Here is a 15,548-nt window from a genome sequence, read left to right as displayed (position 1 = left end):
GACCTCTAGGCTGTCATTTTCTACATAGTTTAGGAGTTTTCAGCTTTGTCAGTCGTTCTGCTTAAAATAACAGTTGAAATACATTTCTCAGCCTTACTAAATATGCAGTCCTGCCCTTCAGAGGCACCTTGTCAGAGAGCACATTAAAGTGTGAAGTAGAAATATCTCTGCCCCTCTGCGCTTCCCCATGAGTCTGAAAGCAGGGGATTTTGCTTTTGAGCTATTTGTGGACCTTGCATATAGGTGGACACGTGCAATCCCACCATACTCTGCCCATCAAGTCACGTTCAATGCAGATCCCACGTTATGTCCAGGAAACTATGGCAGCAGCACCCTGCGGTGCAGAAGGAGGGACTCCAGAGAAGAGCGTTGCAAGTGTCCCCAAGCCACTGAGCCTACGCTGCCCGTTGGCGTTGCAAGGAGTGACTCCCTCCGGTACGGTGTGTGGGAGGCTGCTGCTGAGAGAGGGCTAAATCCTGCAACAGCGATCGAAATGTGGACCAAAGAGAGCAGGTAACAACCCTACAAAGAAGCTGAGTTTGTAAAATACCAGGGTGAGTAGCAGAGATGGTGCCCACCCCCATGTCCCCGTTGGGGAGGACAGTAGGAGGTGCTGCCCTTGCGCGGTGGGATGGTGGCACTCGGAGCCATGGCACCCGCAGGGCTGGCCTTGGTGCAAAGCGGTGCATGTCCTCTGGGGCACAGCTGCCGTGTTACACAGTCAAAAACCTGCTGAGGGTTTTGGGGGTGACAGCGCTGTGGGGGTGGGATAGGATCCTCTGCTCCATCTCGGAGTCGGACTCCTGCTGCCGGGGCGTGGAGGATAAGGTTTGTCTGTGCGTGAATCACGCCCCAGGCTGAGATGATGTTCCTCTTCCCTCCACGAGCTGCAGTGTGAGCTCTTCCCAGGTTTGAGTTTTACCGTTTGCTTTTTATTGTAGGGCTGTATTGTCCCTAGCACATTTCCCCCCTCCCCTCCGCTGAAAAGGGTGAAGTACTTTTTCCCCCCTTCTTATGCCTAAAACCTCCCCCCAAGCCCAGCTTTGTGCAATTGTAGCACCCGCTGAGTCTTCACCCCCAAGTGCAGCATTTACCTGGGAACTAGTTCATCCTAGTGAGAAGTGGTTTGGCCAGTATCTAGCTGTGCCTGAGCCAGGGCTTTTGCCAGCAGAGCTGTGCTGGTCTGAAATCCCACCTCCGTGCTCTGCTGGCACTTTGGGAGTGGGGCCCTGGCCTGGAAACGCTCCTTTTTGGACAAAAAGCAGCTGGGGAAAGGGATTGCGGTGGCCTCTGCGGCTTCATCTGCCTTCAGTCTCCCAGAGCATGAATGCTGGCTGAGCTGCAGATTTCTTGCCCTGGGTAGGTTTTCAGATTTAGGATTAATTTAACCAGGAGCCCAGGATTTCTGCTTGGCATGCTGGGCTGGAGGGGGAGCGTGGTACTTGCTAAAGGACTCCCCCCACTTCTCCTTCTGCTGTTGTTTTTGCAGTCCTGGCACCCAGGGCTCCCTCCTGCCCGCAATAGCGAGCTCTGGGGCTGCAAACACTTGCAAACAGCCCTGATTTTGTGCTCCCGGGGAATTCGAGTGATGGCCATCTCTGCCTGCACTCGTGCCTGGAGGGAGGAATGGGCTGCCAGCGTCCTCTGCCACAGCCTGGGCTGCAAGGCAGCGCTGCTGCCAGCACAGGCTGCTGCAGGCTCCAAACCCTGGGTCTGATTTCCCCTCTCCGCTACCTTGCAGCAGATTTGGAAGATTATCCGCTGTTTTTTCTCAGTGGAGTTATCTTTGCAGACCATCAGCTGTCTCCCACTTTGGTGTTGCATAATCTGCTGGCCAGGTTTAAAAAAAGATCTTGTATCAAATGTGTTTAACTCTGGGTTGCCTTCAGACTTTTCCACTGTTTCACATAGCTTTGAGAGCACAAAATGAAGAAAACCTATTTAGGTCCTCTAGTACACTGTGTGATTTAAGTGACAGGGCTCAATTCCCCTTCTGTAACATGTGTCCCCCCTTTCTTGTCCATCCCCCCAAGGACGCTTGTCTTTCCTGGAGACAGAGGACCAAAACCTGTGCTCTCCTGTGCCTGGGCTTTCGCTGCACTCTTTGCGTGCCTTCCTTTCAGCTTTTAAAAAAAATAAAAAAATCTGTGTATTTGAAGCCTGGAAAGGGGATCCAGCAGGGATTAATTAGTCTAAATTAAGCAGGACGCATGCAGCTTTTTTTGTAGAATCAAGCCACTGTTTCCTTCTGCCTCCTGGGGCTGACATGGTGCTCACGTCCGCTCGTTCGAGGGGCAGGGTGGGAGCCCCCCGTGTCCCCAGCTTGCTGACCCCGCCACTATCTGCATCCTAATAGTCCCATCTCTCTGAAAAGCATGTGCTCCACCTTCCTGCCGGCAGCACCGGCTCTGGTTTACCTGGAGGAGCTGCAATTCAGACAAATCCTCCAGCATCTCAGCTGCCGACCGCCTTGGGGAGAGCTCCTGCTCTCTGAGGCCACCACTGTCCTCCCTGGCGCTCCTGACATGTGCCTGGCACCTGCGTGGCAGAGCCGGGCTGGGCACTGATAGCTGCTGCACCTGCAGCAGTGGTGTCTGTGCAGAAGGACCGATGGCCTTGGGAGGTGTATGAAGAAGGAAATCATCGATGCATCTCCTACTTGGGCTTCTCTGCTCTTCTGTGAGGTCTTACGGGACAAGTCCACCGTCGTGTCCCACCGCCTTCTCTCGCTGCCCCCCACCCTTGTCACAGCCAGGGAACACAGCTCCGTAGCCCGGGGTGATGAGGGTTTACTGGTCCCTTCTCCACGGGTGAGAAGGCTGTCTTGAGTAGAGTTTTCCAGAGCAAAGCTTCAGAATCGGTCATTCAAGAGTCCAAACCAAATGGAGGAGCCACATGTGCTGCTCTCCCCTTTGCAGCATCCGTCCCTTCGTGACCAAGGAGCGAGAGTGTCTGCTTGCTGCTTTCCCCAAAAGCATGCTGAGAGCCACGCAGCCTGCTGGCAATGCCCTGCCTGGCTGGTGGGCATCTTTCTAGTTGGCAGGGGTGGGAGAGCATATGTGATCTCCTCATGGTCATGTTTTGGTAGATGCTAAGCAGCAAAGTTAACATCTTAGCCAACTGTCCACATTGCAGAGGCCACAAGGAGACCAGACCTGATCTGGAAGAGGCCAGATCATGTCCAAGGTGGTTTGCAATAGCTGGTCAGACCTGAAGGTGACTTTTGGGAAGCTCTGGCCAGTCTGTGTCATGTTCAGTCCCCCGCTGGGACTGACGCAGGTGCCCAGGTCTACACGAGGTCTCCTCATCTCCTGGCTCAAGTCCCTCTTCTCGGTGCAGTGATTCTGGAGGGCAGGGTGGGAGGAAGAACTGGTTGCGCTGTGTAGTGGGTTGTGTTTCTTTGCCACTGAACCATAAATACCAGGAATGAGGTTAGGGAGGGAGGAGTATCAGCAGCAGTCGAAGATGGCCATGATCATGAAAGCGCTGTTTGATGCTCGCTCCATTACTCCGCTGGGGGCCAGTTCAGCTGAAGCTGCGTGTCTCGCATTGGGAACTGTGGTTAGGAGGGGATGGTGTAGGGATGAGAATAGGGGGTTGAGCATCACCAGGCTCCTCTTGTCGTGAGCCCAGAGCAAAATCCATTAGGGGATGGTGCCCCAGTTTAGGAAGTGAACTGCAAGCGCAGTAAGAAATTTGCCTTGAGCTGGAGAAAGCTTAAAGATTCATTGTGGTCTGGGCACGCATCCTACCAAACCTTTGCGCTATGAAGAAATAGGGCTTTTTAGAGCAGCAGGTGCTGCTAACAGCATCTGGTCTTTTTTTTTTTAGGGGGAAGAAGGCTATTTGTAAAAGGCTTTGCTCAAAGAGCGGCTCCACAGGAGTGCTCGGTGTCCACCAAGCACTCCAAGCACTGTGCTGTGCTGAAAATAAGGGTAATGGAAGCATCCACGGAGCCTGGGGCTGCCTGCCGGGTTGGCAGCACCGACATGGCGTGCCCAGTGGCGGCCCAGCTTCCCTGCTGAGGGCTGAAAGCTGCCTCCGAGGAGGTGCTGGAGCCCCCCGAGCCCTGCCGAGAGCATCCTGCAGCACCGGGAGGGAGAAGATTTTCCCTCCCCGGGGCCCTGCACCATGCTGCAGAACTTGGGGCTGCAGCCCGGCACAAGGAGTGGCCGGAGCAGGGGTGGCGTGGCTACGCCAGCCCAGCTTGCCCATAGTTGCTGCCTTGAGCTGGTTCAGCCCTTTCGTTAAGACCCCAGGTGGCATTTCCAGATGTGCCCTTTGCAGCTGCATGGCCCCGCATGGGCTCTGCCTCCGCTGCCCTCCCGCTGCCTGCACCAAGCCGTTCCTTTTGGTCTCGCTTTTGCGGATGCTTTGAAGTTGTGGCTGCCCTTGCTCACCCAAGCAGGGTGTTCTCATTCATCTTTAAACCTCTTCTTGCTTTAACTAGCACACGGGCACTGCCTCGGTGTGGGTGCGAGAGAGCTGCGAGTTTTGCTCGGGAGGAGAGGGCAGCGAAGCTCGCTGCTTCTGCAAGAAGCCTGCGCTGCTCAACTCAAAGCAGGACAGCTAGGGTGGGATACCCTCCAGCTGCCCCATAGCTGAGGGCAGGATGGGGGTCACTTGGGGGTGCTAAGAGCAGCTCGAGCAGTGCAGCCACGGCTGTGCAGAGCACCCCAAAACATACAGCCTGCCCAGGGAAGGGAGGTGGAGAGATCCCTGAGCATCCCTGCGCTGGGCTGGCACAGGCCAGCACTGGGTGTCAGCGCTGTCCGGCGGTACCCAAGCTTTGTCGGAAGGCGATGGAGCCATGACTGTGGGGTGCAGCACCCCAGCAGGGCTGAGCTGGACTGTGCAGCAGCGGCAGCAGGGCCTCGCTGCTCCCGGGCTGCAGCCCGTGCCCAGGTCCTGGGGAGGGGGCAGTACCTATGGAGGAGCTTGTGCCCCACAAGCCACCCAGGATGGCCCCGTCACCCAGTGCCAACCTTGGACGTGCAGCAAGGAGGGTTTCACACCCTCCTCCGGCCTTTTTCCTTCCTCCAGCTGGAGTGGCAATGGATGCAGGCAAGCCAGCCTGCTTCTGTCTGTGGTGCAGGGCTTTTATCTCCTGCCCGGCTCAGCCCCTGGCAGCCAGCAGAGCTGGGACCCAGCGTGGAGGACATCTATTGCAACTCTCCCAGTCTTAGCTGGGAGAGCCGCGGGGCTGCCGGGCTCAGGGTTGAGTGTGTCCCTCCTAACGGCGTGTGCTTTTGCTGTTCTGGCCAGGTGAACACAGCCATGCACGAGGCCAAGCTGATGGAGGAGTGTGATGAGCTCATGGAGATCATCCGCCAGCGCAAGCAGGTCATCGCTGTCAAGATCAAGGAGACGAAGGTAGGGAGGGCCAACTCGTGTGTCCGGGGTTCGAGGGTCCCCTCCCATGCCCGTGGGTTGGCTGCTGCAGGGTCTATCCTTCCTCTTCGGGGACAGCCCAGCAGTCCGGCAGCCCATGATGCTGGGATGTCCCAGCCACACGCAGAGGGGCTGCTAGTGCTGTGCGTTGCCTTGTCCATGAAGGAATTGCTTTGGGCAGCTATCGGTGCACACAGCTTCATCTCCCTGCTGCCCCAAACAGCATGCGAGTCCGGGTGTCCCTCGCTGCTGCTGTCCCCAGGGCTCTTCCGCTGAGGACAAGGTGTGTGCTGGACATGGCCGGAGGAGGGAAGGCGCATTGATTAGCATGACAAATTGGTGCAGTTGCTTGGATCAGTCCAGACAGCTTCCTCGGGGCTTTTCTAACACTGTGGTGCTAATATAATAATGTAGGATTAATATGGAAGGGCCATCCGAGCCCTGTACTGCAGATAAAGGAGAGGCTACGTGCTCTGCACTGCAGCGTAGCCGTAGGTGAGCTGGTTTCTCACCCTTCTCTTTGCGGGGTGTCTGGACCCTTCCTCCATCGGTTCCAGGTGTCCTGGCTTTTCCTGACGGTTTCCATGCGATGGGGAGAGGCTGGAGGGATCAGCTGTAGCTCTGAGTGGTGCCCACGGGAGTTTACAGTGTGCGTGCAAAGCCCTTTGCCTTTCTTACTGAGCTGGAACATGCGTGAGGGTCCAGCTCCGCATCCGTCACAGTGCTGGTAGAGTCCCTAGGCCAGGGAGCAGCATCGCCCCAGATACAGATTTTTCTTTTTGCAGGCAAAGGTTTGGAAGTGGGTTGCGCCACGTGCGTATGCAAGAGAGCCAACCAACTCTCGGACACCCTCGGCAGGAGTGGAAGCTTTAAAATGTGTGCTTTTATCCCAGCCACTTCAGGGAACATATTTTATGTAACGGTGCCTTCTGCTGGTCCATCTGTCTGTCTGCCTCGCACTTCCCTCCCTCTCCCCTAACGTCTTTTGACCATGTTGTCCAGTTTCAGCCGTACTTGGCAGGGAGCTGGAAGGCTCAAAGATGTTATTTTCCTACAAATTGGCAGCTGGGTAGAGGAGAGAGGCCCTGATTAGTGCCCAAAACCATCAGCAGAAGAAACGCTCAGTGGCTTCTAAATTGCCAGGGTAGGAGCAGCAAGCTTGTGCCCACGTAGCTGCAAACCCAGCACCACACCAGTGGGAGATTGGATGTGGGGACGGTGGTACTGGCAGTATTGGGGAGAGGACTGGGTTTGGTTGCCAGAGTTACCTGGAAACTGGAATAAGCCTCTTTGCTGGTGAAATTGGGCTGGAGATGGAAACGTGTGAGTTTGCAGCACTGCAATGCCCCTCTGTAGCCCCCTGTGCCGTCAGCGCTGGCCTGCGGGGAGGCTGAGCAGGTTTCCTCCATTGCTTTTGACACCTCTGAGCAACAATTTCCAAGTGTGAACGGGAAGCAGCCTTTCCGAGGAGCCCCAGACGCAAACATTGGAGAGTTTGAAAAGCTGCAAACACAAAAGAAAGGAGGAAGCGCCGGAGACTGCAGCTGGTTTGAAGCACTCCGACTGCGGAGTGAGAAATACTGCTTTCCTGCTGAATTGCCGTTTGGTTTTCCATTTGTTCTGGGCTGCTTTTCCTGACAAATGGCCTGACGGATGCGTGGAGCAGCCTGATTGCACGGCGTTGGAAAGAATGACAGCCCTGGGCCCAAGAAGGAAAGTCTATGGAGGCAAAAATGCCGAGGCAGCGGTTTGTCTCCAGCCAGAGCGCGGTCCTGGGAGGAACTAGCTGCTCCGTCCCCGGGCTGCTTTGGTAGCTGTGAGATGGAGCTCCTCTGCCTCCACAAGGCAGCAAGAGAGATGTAAGGACCAGGGCAGCAGCCTGAAGTTTGTGCTCGGTCATGGGTGGGAGCGAGGGACGCCAGGCGAGGATGCCTGGAGGATGACGGCTGCTGTACTCCTCGACAACGCACCTTTGACGTAAGGAAACCATGCCCAGCCTTTAGGTATCGTTTATTCCAGTAATCCTAAAAAAGATCTCTTCCTGGATGTGTCACGCACATGTCTTTGGAAACCCACCAGAGATTAGATACCGAGGAGCCCCCGTGCAGCTCCAAGCTGGGCTCACCCCTTGCAGGGCTCAGGTTCGTGCTCTGCCGGGGCTTGGACACCACCGGCCATGAGACTGGGCAGCGCCCCGTGGCACCGAGGTGGCAGGGATATGTGGGAAGGACCCGGGAGGCAGCGAAAATAGTCAGGGAGGACGTGAGAGGAGGAGCAGGAGGGAAGCCGGCAGCTGGGCTGCCCTGAAGAGCACTCTGCCACGGCGCGGATCCGGCCAGCCGGTGCCAGCACCCACGTCGCCTGATCGGGGCACTGCAGGTGCTGGTGTCACAGCCCGGCCTGGCTGGCCTCGGGCCAGGGCACCTGCACCTTCTTTCCCTTCCCAAGGCGGTTTTGCCTTGGATTAATGCTGCAGGCTGTGGTCATTGCAGGGATGTGGCCGAGGAGAGCTGGGTCTGGGCATGCCAGCAGCTCCTGGGAGCAATCGTGGCAAGGGCAGGGGCTCTCCTGCCTCTCCCTGCCTGTGGCTGACAGCTACTCCAGAGCTCGCCGAGTCCTCCCTTGAAATGAAAGTCATCTTATTTCTCTTCCTTATTCTTCTTTTGATAATTTTTTTCTGACAAGCCTGGTCATAAAATGAACCATCCATCAGCCTATTAAGCCTCAGCAGGAGAATTGCTGCCTTGTGCAAATAGCCATTTTGAGCTATGCCTGCCCGCTGCTGGCGAAGATGAGCCCGTGCTCCTCCCCGCTATGTGCCACCGAGGCACAGCTTGCTGCGGTGTGCTGCTCCCTGCCCTCTCCCCCCGGCACTGTCCCCCAGGATGCTCCCTGGGGTGGCAGCCCTCCCCATCCCCGAGTCTTGGTGCTGGGGCATTGAGGGGTTGCAGAGCTCCCGACCAGCCCGAGAGGATCCCCCCAGACGCCGAGGCTCTGGACGGACATGTCCCTTGTCATGCTTTCTGTTGTGGGTCTGTGCCACTTGTCTGACCCCCTTGTTTGGACGTCATTCATCCAAACCAACATCTTGTTGCTTACTAATAATCTTGTCGGTGCACCAGGAAGCGAGGACACAAGAAGCAAATGGCAGTGGTTATGGAGTGACCCACGCCATCGTTCAGGTGCTGTGTCACTGGCTGTGTTCATCCACGTCTTATCCCGTAAAGCCAGCCAACTCCCCTGCTCTTCGCATGACTTCCCCCAGCCCTGCCCAGACACCGGTGCTGGGATGGGCTGGGTCTCCATGGGGTGCTCTCGGAGGTGGGAAGTGCAGCGGGGCAGCTTGGTGAGGGGCAGGATCCCAAGGCAGGCACGCTTTCAGCCCTGCCTTGCTGGGAAGAGAGTTCGGGTGGAGGCCGACGTGTCCGTGGCTGCATGCCTGGGAGCTGGCAAGCTGCTGTGAGGGGAGTGGAGCGATTAAACCGCGGTGACGTGCTCTGCTGCCTCCTTCCCTCTCCCCCTCTCCTCTGCCCGCTCCCATCGTCCAGCTGCTTCTGGGCTTGCGGTTCTGCACTGGGACCCACGGCCTTGGCGTGGTCAGCGCGTCTGGGATCTTCACGGGGGCCGGAGCGGGTGCAGGGAGATGCTGCAGCTCAGCATCGTGCTGCGGGGACATGGGGCTGGCAGCTGATGTCCTCCAAAAGCCTGGGAGAAGGCAGAGGGAGAACGTGCAGGGTTCCCTTGTACCTTGGTCACCTAACAGCTCTGCCACCTCTGCCGACAAGTGACAGCTGCCTGGCCACATGTTGTCACCTCCCAGGTTTAACATGAGTTTCCTCGCTGCTTGCTTGGAGCTGGCACATGGCTGGCTCCGGGCAGTAAATCTCACGGGATGGGCGCCAGCGTCTGGCAGGTGTTTCTGCTGGGTGGCTGGAATAGGCAGGTACCAAGGGCATCCTCACCCCTAATGGGTGATGGCCTCACCCATGCTGGCAACGCAGCGGGCGCTTCCCAAGGGATGCCTCACCCTGGGTGCCTTTGCAGAGCTCACGGAGCGGGCGAGAGGATGCCCAAGTGTCCTCGCCTTGCTGGTGATTCACCCCAAGGTCTCCTCCTGCTGCAGCCCGGCACGGTGCTCTGCGGCCGGCGCTGGAGCAGGTGCAGCTGGGCGGGTGCCACGCTGGTCGCGTGGGGCTCTGTCAGCTGGCACCCAGCCATGGCGCAGGGTGCAATGGAAACCCTTGGGTGTTCGCGGGGGATGCAAAGTCACAGCTTTTTCTTGGCTTGAGGTGCTTGGAGCTTGTGCTGGTTTTGGCTGGGATAGAGTTAATTTTCTTCATAGTAGCTGGCATGGGGCTGTGTTTTGGATTTGTGATGGAAACAGCATTGATAGTACAGGGATGTTTTCGTTATTGCTGAGCAGTGCTTACACAGCGTCAAGGGCTGTTCTGGTGCTCGCAGCACCCTGCCAGTGAGTAGGCTGGGGGTGCACAGGGAGCCAGGAGGGGACACAGCCGGGACAGCTGACCCCGACTGACCAAAGGGATATTCCATACCATATGACGGCATGCTCAGCGTATAAAGCTGGGGGAAGAAGGAGGAAGGGGGGGATGTTTGGAGTTACGACGTTTGTTTTCCCAAGTAACAATGGTTACTTAAACCACAACAGAGCTCATCTGTTGGCTTTTCACCCCTGGTTCTGTCTATTTTGTGCTCCTGCAGAGGTGCCAGGGGCTGCAGCAGGATGCCTGCAGCTGTGCAAGGGGAGCAGGACCCTGCTGTCACCCGGGGATTAGCACGCTGCTTAATTGTAAGTGCACTGACAGTGCTGACACCTCGGCAGCCTCCCGTCACCTCCGAGAGCTCCTGCTCTTCCTTCCTGATGGATTTTCAAGCCGCAGACGGAGGAGGGGGTGGATTGACAGCGTGCTGCAGGGCAGCGGCGGTGAGCGACGAGCTGCCACCCAAGGTGCTCCAGGAGCCGCTGTCAACAGCAGCTTCGCGAGGCTGCAAAATGCCCCCCTCCCTCGTTAAAAAAAGGAAACAAGGAAATAATGTGAAGGTGTGCGGACGAGCAGCACGATGTACCAGCTGCTCCCTTCGGAGGTGGGCTGGGAGAGCTGCCGGTGGTCGTATGGAGCAGAGAGGACACGGCTAAATCTCTGCCATTGCATTCTCGCAGGATGAGTCCAGCATGATGCTTGGTTGCAAGTGCCCGCTAATTAAGCGAGAGGGAATGGTGTTGCTCTGGTTGGTGCCGCAGGCATACTCCTGGAGGACCACTTGTTTCATTTTGAGATATATTGGTGTGTTGACGTTCAGGAGAGCCTTGTGTGGGATGCGGCTGCAGAGCACAGGGCAGAGGTCTGAGGTGGGATTTATCATTTCAGAATCTGTTGTTTGGGGGACTCCCATCCCAGCTCCATCTGCTGAAATTTGCTTTCCCCTCTCCTGGGTGTCTGCAGGGTCCTTTGCTGCAGAGGCACACAGGACCAGGGCAGTGGGAATTTAAATTTCATTAGCAAGTGCCTCGTTGCCCCTCTCAAGATGCTTTTCCCGATACAGAATTACTTCCGGCTTGGCTGCCAGTGCAATTCCCAGTGTGCTGATTCGCCTCCTTTCTTCTGTGTCTTTGCTGGTGTCAGTGTAGGACCCAGGACTGCTCCTCCCGAATCCAAGTATTGTCTCTGGCACCAGCGAAGCATCAGCCAGCCAGAGCAATGGTATAGCAGGTTTTAAACACATGGTATTGACCTCAGCCGCCTCCAGCTGCAGGCTTTCCTGAGCTCCCGTGCTCCCAGTTTAAACAGGAGAACTACCCCAAAAATCTGCTGGCTCCTCTGTAACCTCCTTTTTCCCTCTGACCTGCTCTGCTCCTGGCTCACGTTTGAGTTTTCCCATTTCCAGCCTGAAGCTGTCTGGTCTCTGACAAGCCCCCATTGCCTCTGGGTTTCCAGCCCTTTACCTCCCGCCGTCCGCGCTCTTTGGAAGGCGAAGGGATGCTGCAGGATCTGAGCCCCAGGGCGATGGAATTTCGCCTGGGCGCAGCCTGATGGGAAGCCGGTGCCAGGGGTGGCTGCACACCTGTGTGTGTTCACCTGAGACAGGAGGGAAAGAAGGGGGTTACATCTTGTGATTATTTTGCTGTCGGAGCTGTAGGCCTTAATTGAGTAGACTCTACAGAAACATGACCATTGTAATCCACGAGCAGCTTCAGGGATGACCTGGGCTTGTGCCTGCCTTCCTTTAGCTTTGCCCTGGCTGTGTGGAGGAGGTGGGAGTTTCAAAGGGCTTTCCCTAGTGCTCCAGCACAGCATTCCCCTGAGACACAGAGATTTTGCCTAAGAAGTAATGTTTCTTCTGGTTTCTTTGCTCCCCTCGCTGCTGCTGAGCACCAGTACTTTGCAGAAGAGAGAAGAGGTGCCATCAAACCTGTTCTCTTTGCTTATTCCTTAACGGCTTGTTCAGTACTGTCTTAAGCCATCACAGAATCATTTAGGTTGGAAAAGGCCTTTAAGATCATTGAGTCCAGCTGTAAGCCTAACCCTGCTAAGTCCACCACTAAACCATGTCCCTCAGCCCCTCATCCACATCAGTAAATATCTCCCACAGAGCTTTGCGGGGAAAGGACCGAAGTGTCAGAGGTGCTTTTTCCTGGAGTCACTTCATGTCCCCTTTGGAACGGTGGCTGGGCCAGGTCTGAGTTTCCACTGGACGCGGCAGAGCCCTGAGCCCCATCCCCGAGCACGGGCTGTGCGGGACTCGCGGGACACTTGTGTGGACAGAGCAGAGCCCCTTCAAGCCACGTGCCCTAGTTTTGGGTACAAGCTGGTGCCCGGGCTGGTTTTTCAGCTCCTGCTTCCCTGTGTTGTGGGTAACTCTTCTGTCCCATCTTACTGCAGCCCCTCACCTTTAATTACAAAACGGTGTGCGGCTGCAAATGTGATGTTTTCCAGCAGCTCTGCTGGGGCTGAGCCAGTGTGAGGTTTCCTTGCTCGGTGCTGAATTGCTTTGCAGGAGCGCTCCTCTCCCGGCCAAATCTACTGAGCCGGCACAGAGGGGATGACATTGTGTTTGCATGAGAGGAGCAGGGAGAGGATGCATCACTCTCCTGCTTCCATCATGTGGAGGACCCTTAGAGCAGTGCAGAGGCTTTTCACTGGGGCTTTCCCATCTACAAGCAAAATTTAACACTGTAAATGCATTGCTGGTCTGCCTCCCCAGAGCCTTTGGGGACATTTCCGTGCCATTTCACTGCTCCTTGCTTCCCCTGAGCAGCCCCTGGCTTAGGATGGGATTTCCTCTGTGCTTTTCAAGTTACGTGCTGGCTCCTGAGCACCTTTGCTTCCCTCTGCTCCTCTTGCAGGTGATGAAGCTGCGGAAGCTGGCCCAGCAGGTCGCTAACTGCCGGCAGTGTCTCGAGCGCTCGACGGTCCTCATCAACCAGGCAGAGCACATCCTGAAGGAGAACGACCACGCGCGGTTCCTGCAGACAGCCAGGAACGTGGCCGAGAGGTGGGCTGGCATGCTTGGCTCGGGACACCGATGGGATGTCGCTGGAGTTGTCCCCTGGGCATAGCTCCCTGCCCAGGGACACCCTGTCCTCCCCCCTGCAGCGTTCCAGCGTGCTGCCCTCAAATAAATGCCGGTCAGGGGTGCCGCCAGTTCCTGTCCTTTGCGTGGCAGGTCCTAACGAAGCCGAACATCTGCTATGGGAGCAAACATCATTCCCTGGGGGTGAAAGTGGTGGAAATGCCAATCTGAAGGGAGCTCGGGGGGCAGTCGGGGCTGGGACCCCCAAGAATGGAGCCCCCCCACCTCTCTGGGGACCTGTCCCCAGGCTGGGCCACCTTCCCGAGGCAGGAGCAGTGGTTAGTAAGCACAAGCCGGTTTCCCGACGGCATGTAATGCCACTGCTGCTTGCACCCTTTTAATCCCCCGTCTCACCGCTGCTGGGTGTCGGGAGCAGCGTGCACCCTGATGTGTATTGATGGTCTCTTCTTTTCTTTCAGGGTCGCCATGGCAACTGCATCCTCTCAAGTTCTGATACCAGATATCAATTTTAATGATGCCTTTGAAAACTTCGCTTTAGATTTTTCCAGAGAGAAGAAGCTGCTGGAGGGGCTGGATTATCTAACCGGTGAGTGCACAGGCACGCTCCCCACCGCCTGTGCCCCCGCGTCTTCCCCGCAGCCCTCCTCCCCTGCGCCCCGCCGAGGGCTGGCAGGCGTGTTTTAAAGCAAATGAGGTTGCCGCTCATTCTCAGCAGTAAAAAGTGCCTGGTCAGCTGCGGCAGAGCAGAGGCTATGCTGTCACCAGGACAGTGACATGTCCCCGTCCTCCTGTTTGCACTCTGCCTCTCCTGGAGGGCAGGTGGAAAAGTTCAGAAAGCAGGTGAAAAATGACGGTCTCCGCGACCCGGGGAGGAGGCTGATGCCCGTAAGGATCCGAGAGGGCAGATTACAGAGAGGGAACAGTGAATTAATGAATTATTGTACTTCTAATACACCACATGCTTTAGCATTTTGCTGCCCTTTTTGGGGGTTTCTTGGTGCTAAATTACGAACTCCTGTGGGCAGAGACCTTGCTGGGCCCCGTGGTGCTGCCTTGACGCCCGTAGCACAGGCTAAACGCTGCTCTCGCCCTCGTCCGGGGCGATGCGGGGTGTCCAGGAGCAGCCCTGCCGCAGCCCATGGCTGCTGGACCGTGCCGTGGGCTGGAAAACCAGTGGGAGGGATAAAGGCTCCGGAGAAGCGAGGACATCATTACTCGCCCAAATCCAATTTTCTTCATCGTGAAGCAGATCAGCTTGCAATGAAAAATTAACAACAAACATATGTCCGGAACAGTTATGGGATGAAATACTTATTCCACAATCAGTGCCAAGAAATAGCTGGATTTTGAAGTGGCTTCTTAGCTTGTTTCAGGGTGGGGGTGTCGGACCTGATGGAGGCAGCGGCGATAAGCCCTCATTCTGGCACGCCTGAAAGCACTCTGGCCCCTGGATATTTTGTTATCCCACTAAAAATTTAGTTAAGTGGGAAATACAATGACAGATAAAATGAGACAGTTGTTTGTGTTGAGAGACTCTCCTCCCCGCACAAGCCCATCTCTATCCTTAAGGGAGCAAAAAAGCCCTAGGCATATTAAGAAAAGAAAGCACAAACTTACTGAAATACGTTATCTGTGGTCTCCCGCAGCGCCGAACCCACCGTCCGTCCGAGAGGAGCTTTGCACGGCCTCCCACGACACGATCACCGTCCACTGGATCTCGGAGGATGAGTTCAGCGTCAGCTCCTATGAGCTGCAGTACACCATCTTCACTGGCCAAGCCAACTTCATCAGTAAGTAGCCGCGCACCGGCTCGGTTTGGGGGACCGTGGTCCGGTTTGGGAAGAAAAAGGTTCTCGGGGAGAATCAGCAGGTTTAAAAGCTGGGAGTTAGCGGGGGGGGAACCACAATGAAGGATCCTCCGAGGACACCACTCAGGGCTGTAATGAAAATGATGGAGGACCCCTCCCCGTGCTGGGGGTCCATAACTGCATTGTTTTGCCCTGCACTGGGTGTCTGCAGCCTCCGGCTCGGTGAAGCGTTTGGTGCATTGGAGGGTCTCATCCGTCCCACAGCTGCCAGATCTGTACGTCTCACACCGTGCCCTGGGATCGTATGGGCAGCGCGGTGCCGGCTGCTCTGTGGGCTGATAATTAAGCGTGATTTATATACTCTTCATAACAATATTGGGGCACATCTCCAGGTAATTTTTCCTGAAAATAACTACTGTACCTAATTGTTTTTCCACACCGCCACAAATTTGCTTGGCAGGAATGGGATTCGAGGACCGAGGAGGGCTCTCCCTGATGGGTCTGTAGTGATACCTAATAAATTCTGAAGTGCTGTGGTCGGACAGCAAGGAACCTGCTGTTCAGGTCGCAGCATCCAGCTCTTCTGGGAGAACCTTGGCTTTACGGACTGTGTGGTGCTCAGCATATTTTCCATGCCGTGATATCTTCTAGTGCAACAGGACAACTTTTGAAACAGTTTTATAGGGCTGAACCTGCCCCCAGGCTGGCCACGAGGTCAGGACAGCAGCCTCTTAGATGCAAAGCTCCCTCCTGGGTATTTGTTATTTGATGAAGCCTGTGGTAGTTATGGGGTTT

General features: G+C 56.1%; 1 protein-coding gene across 2 annotated transcripts in view; it reads left to right on the top strand.

Annotated features, from left to right (window-relative positions):
• MID2 (midline 2) overlaps positions 1 to 15,548 on the top strand; it is an 88,304-nt gene that overhangs the window by 56,549 nt on the left and 16,207 nt on the right. For both annotated transcript variants that reach the window (XM_059824387.1, XM_059824386.1), the window contains exons 3-6: positions 5,266 to 5,373; positions 12,758 to 12,906; positions 13,404 to 13,531; positions 14,592 to 14,735. In XM_059824387.1, the coding sequence (XP_059680370.1) occupies positions 5,266 to 5,373; positions 12,758 to 12,906; positions 13,404 to 13,531; positions 14,592 to 14,735 (529 nt within the window). The remainder of the gene's footprint in view (positions 1 to 5,265; positions 5,374 to 12,757; positions 12,907 to 13,403; positions 13,532 to 14,591; positions 14,736 to 15,548) is intronic.

This window comes from Gavia stellata, chromosome 14 (genome assembly GCF_030936135.1).
Source record: "Gavia stellata isolate bGavSte3 chromosome 14, bGavSte3.hap2, whole genome shotgun sequence".
NCBI classification, from domain to species: Eukaryota; Metazoa; Chordata; class Aves; order Gaviiformes; family Gaviidae; genus Gavia; species Gavia stellata.
This window is presented reverse-complemented; position numbering and strand designations above follow the sequence as displayed.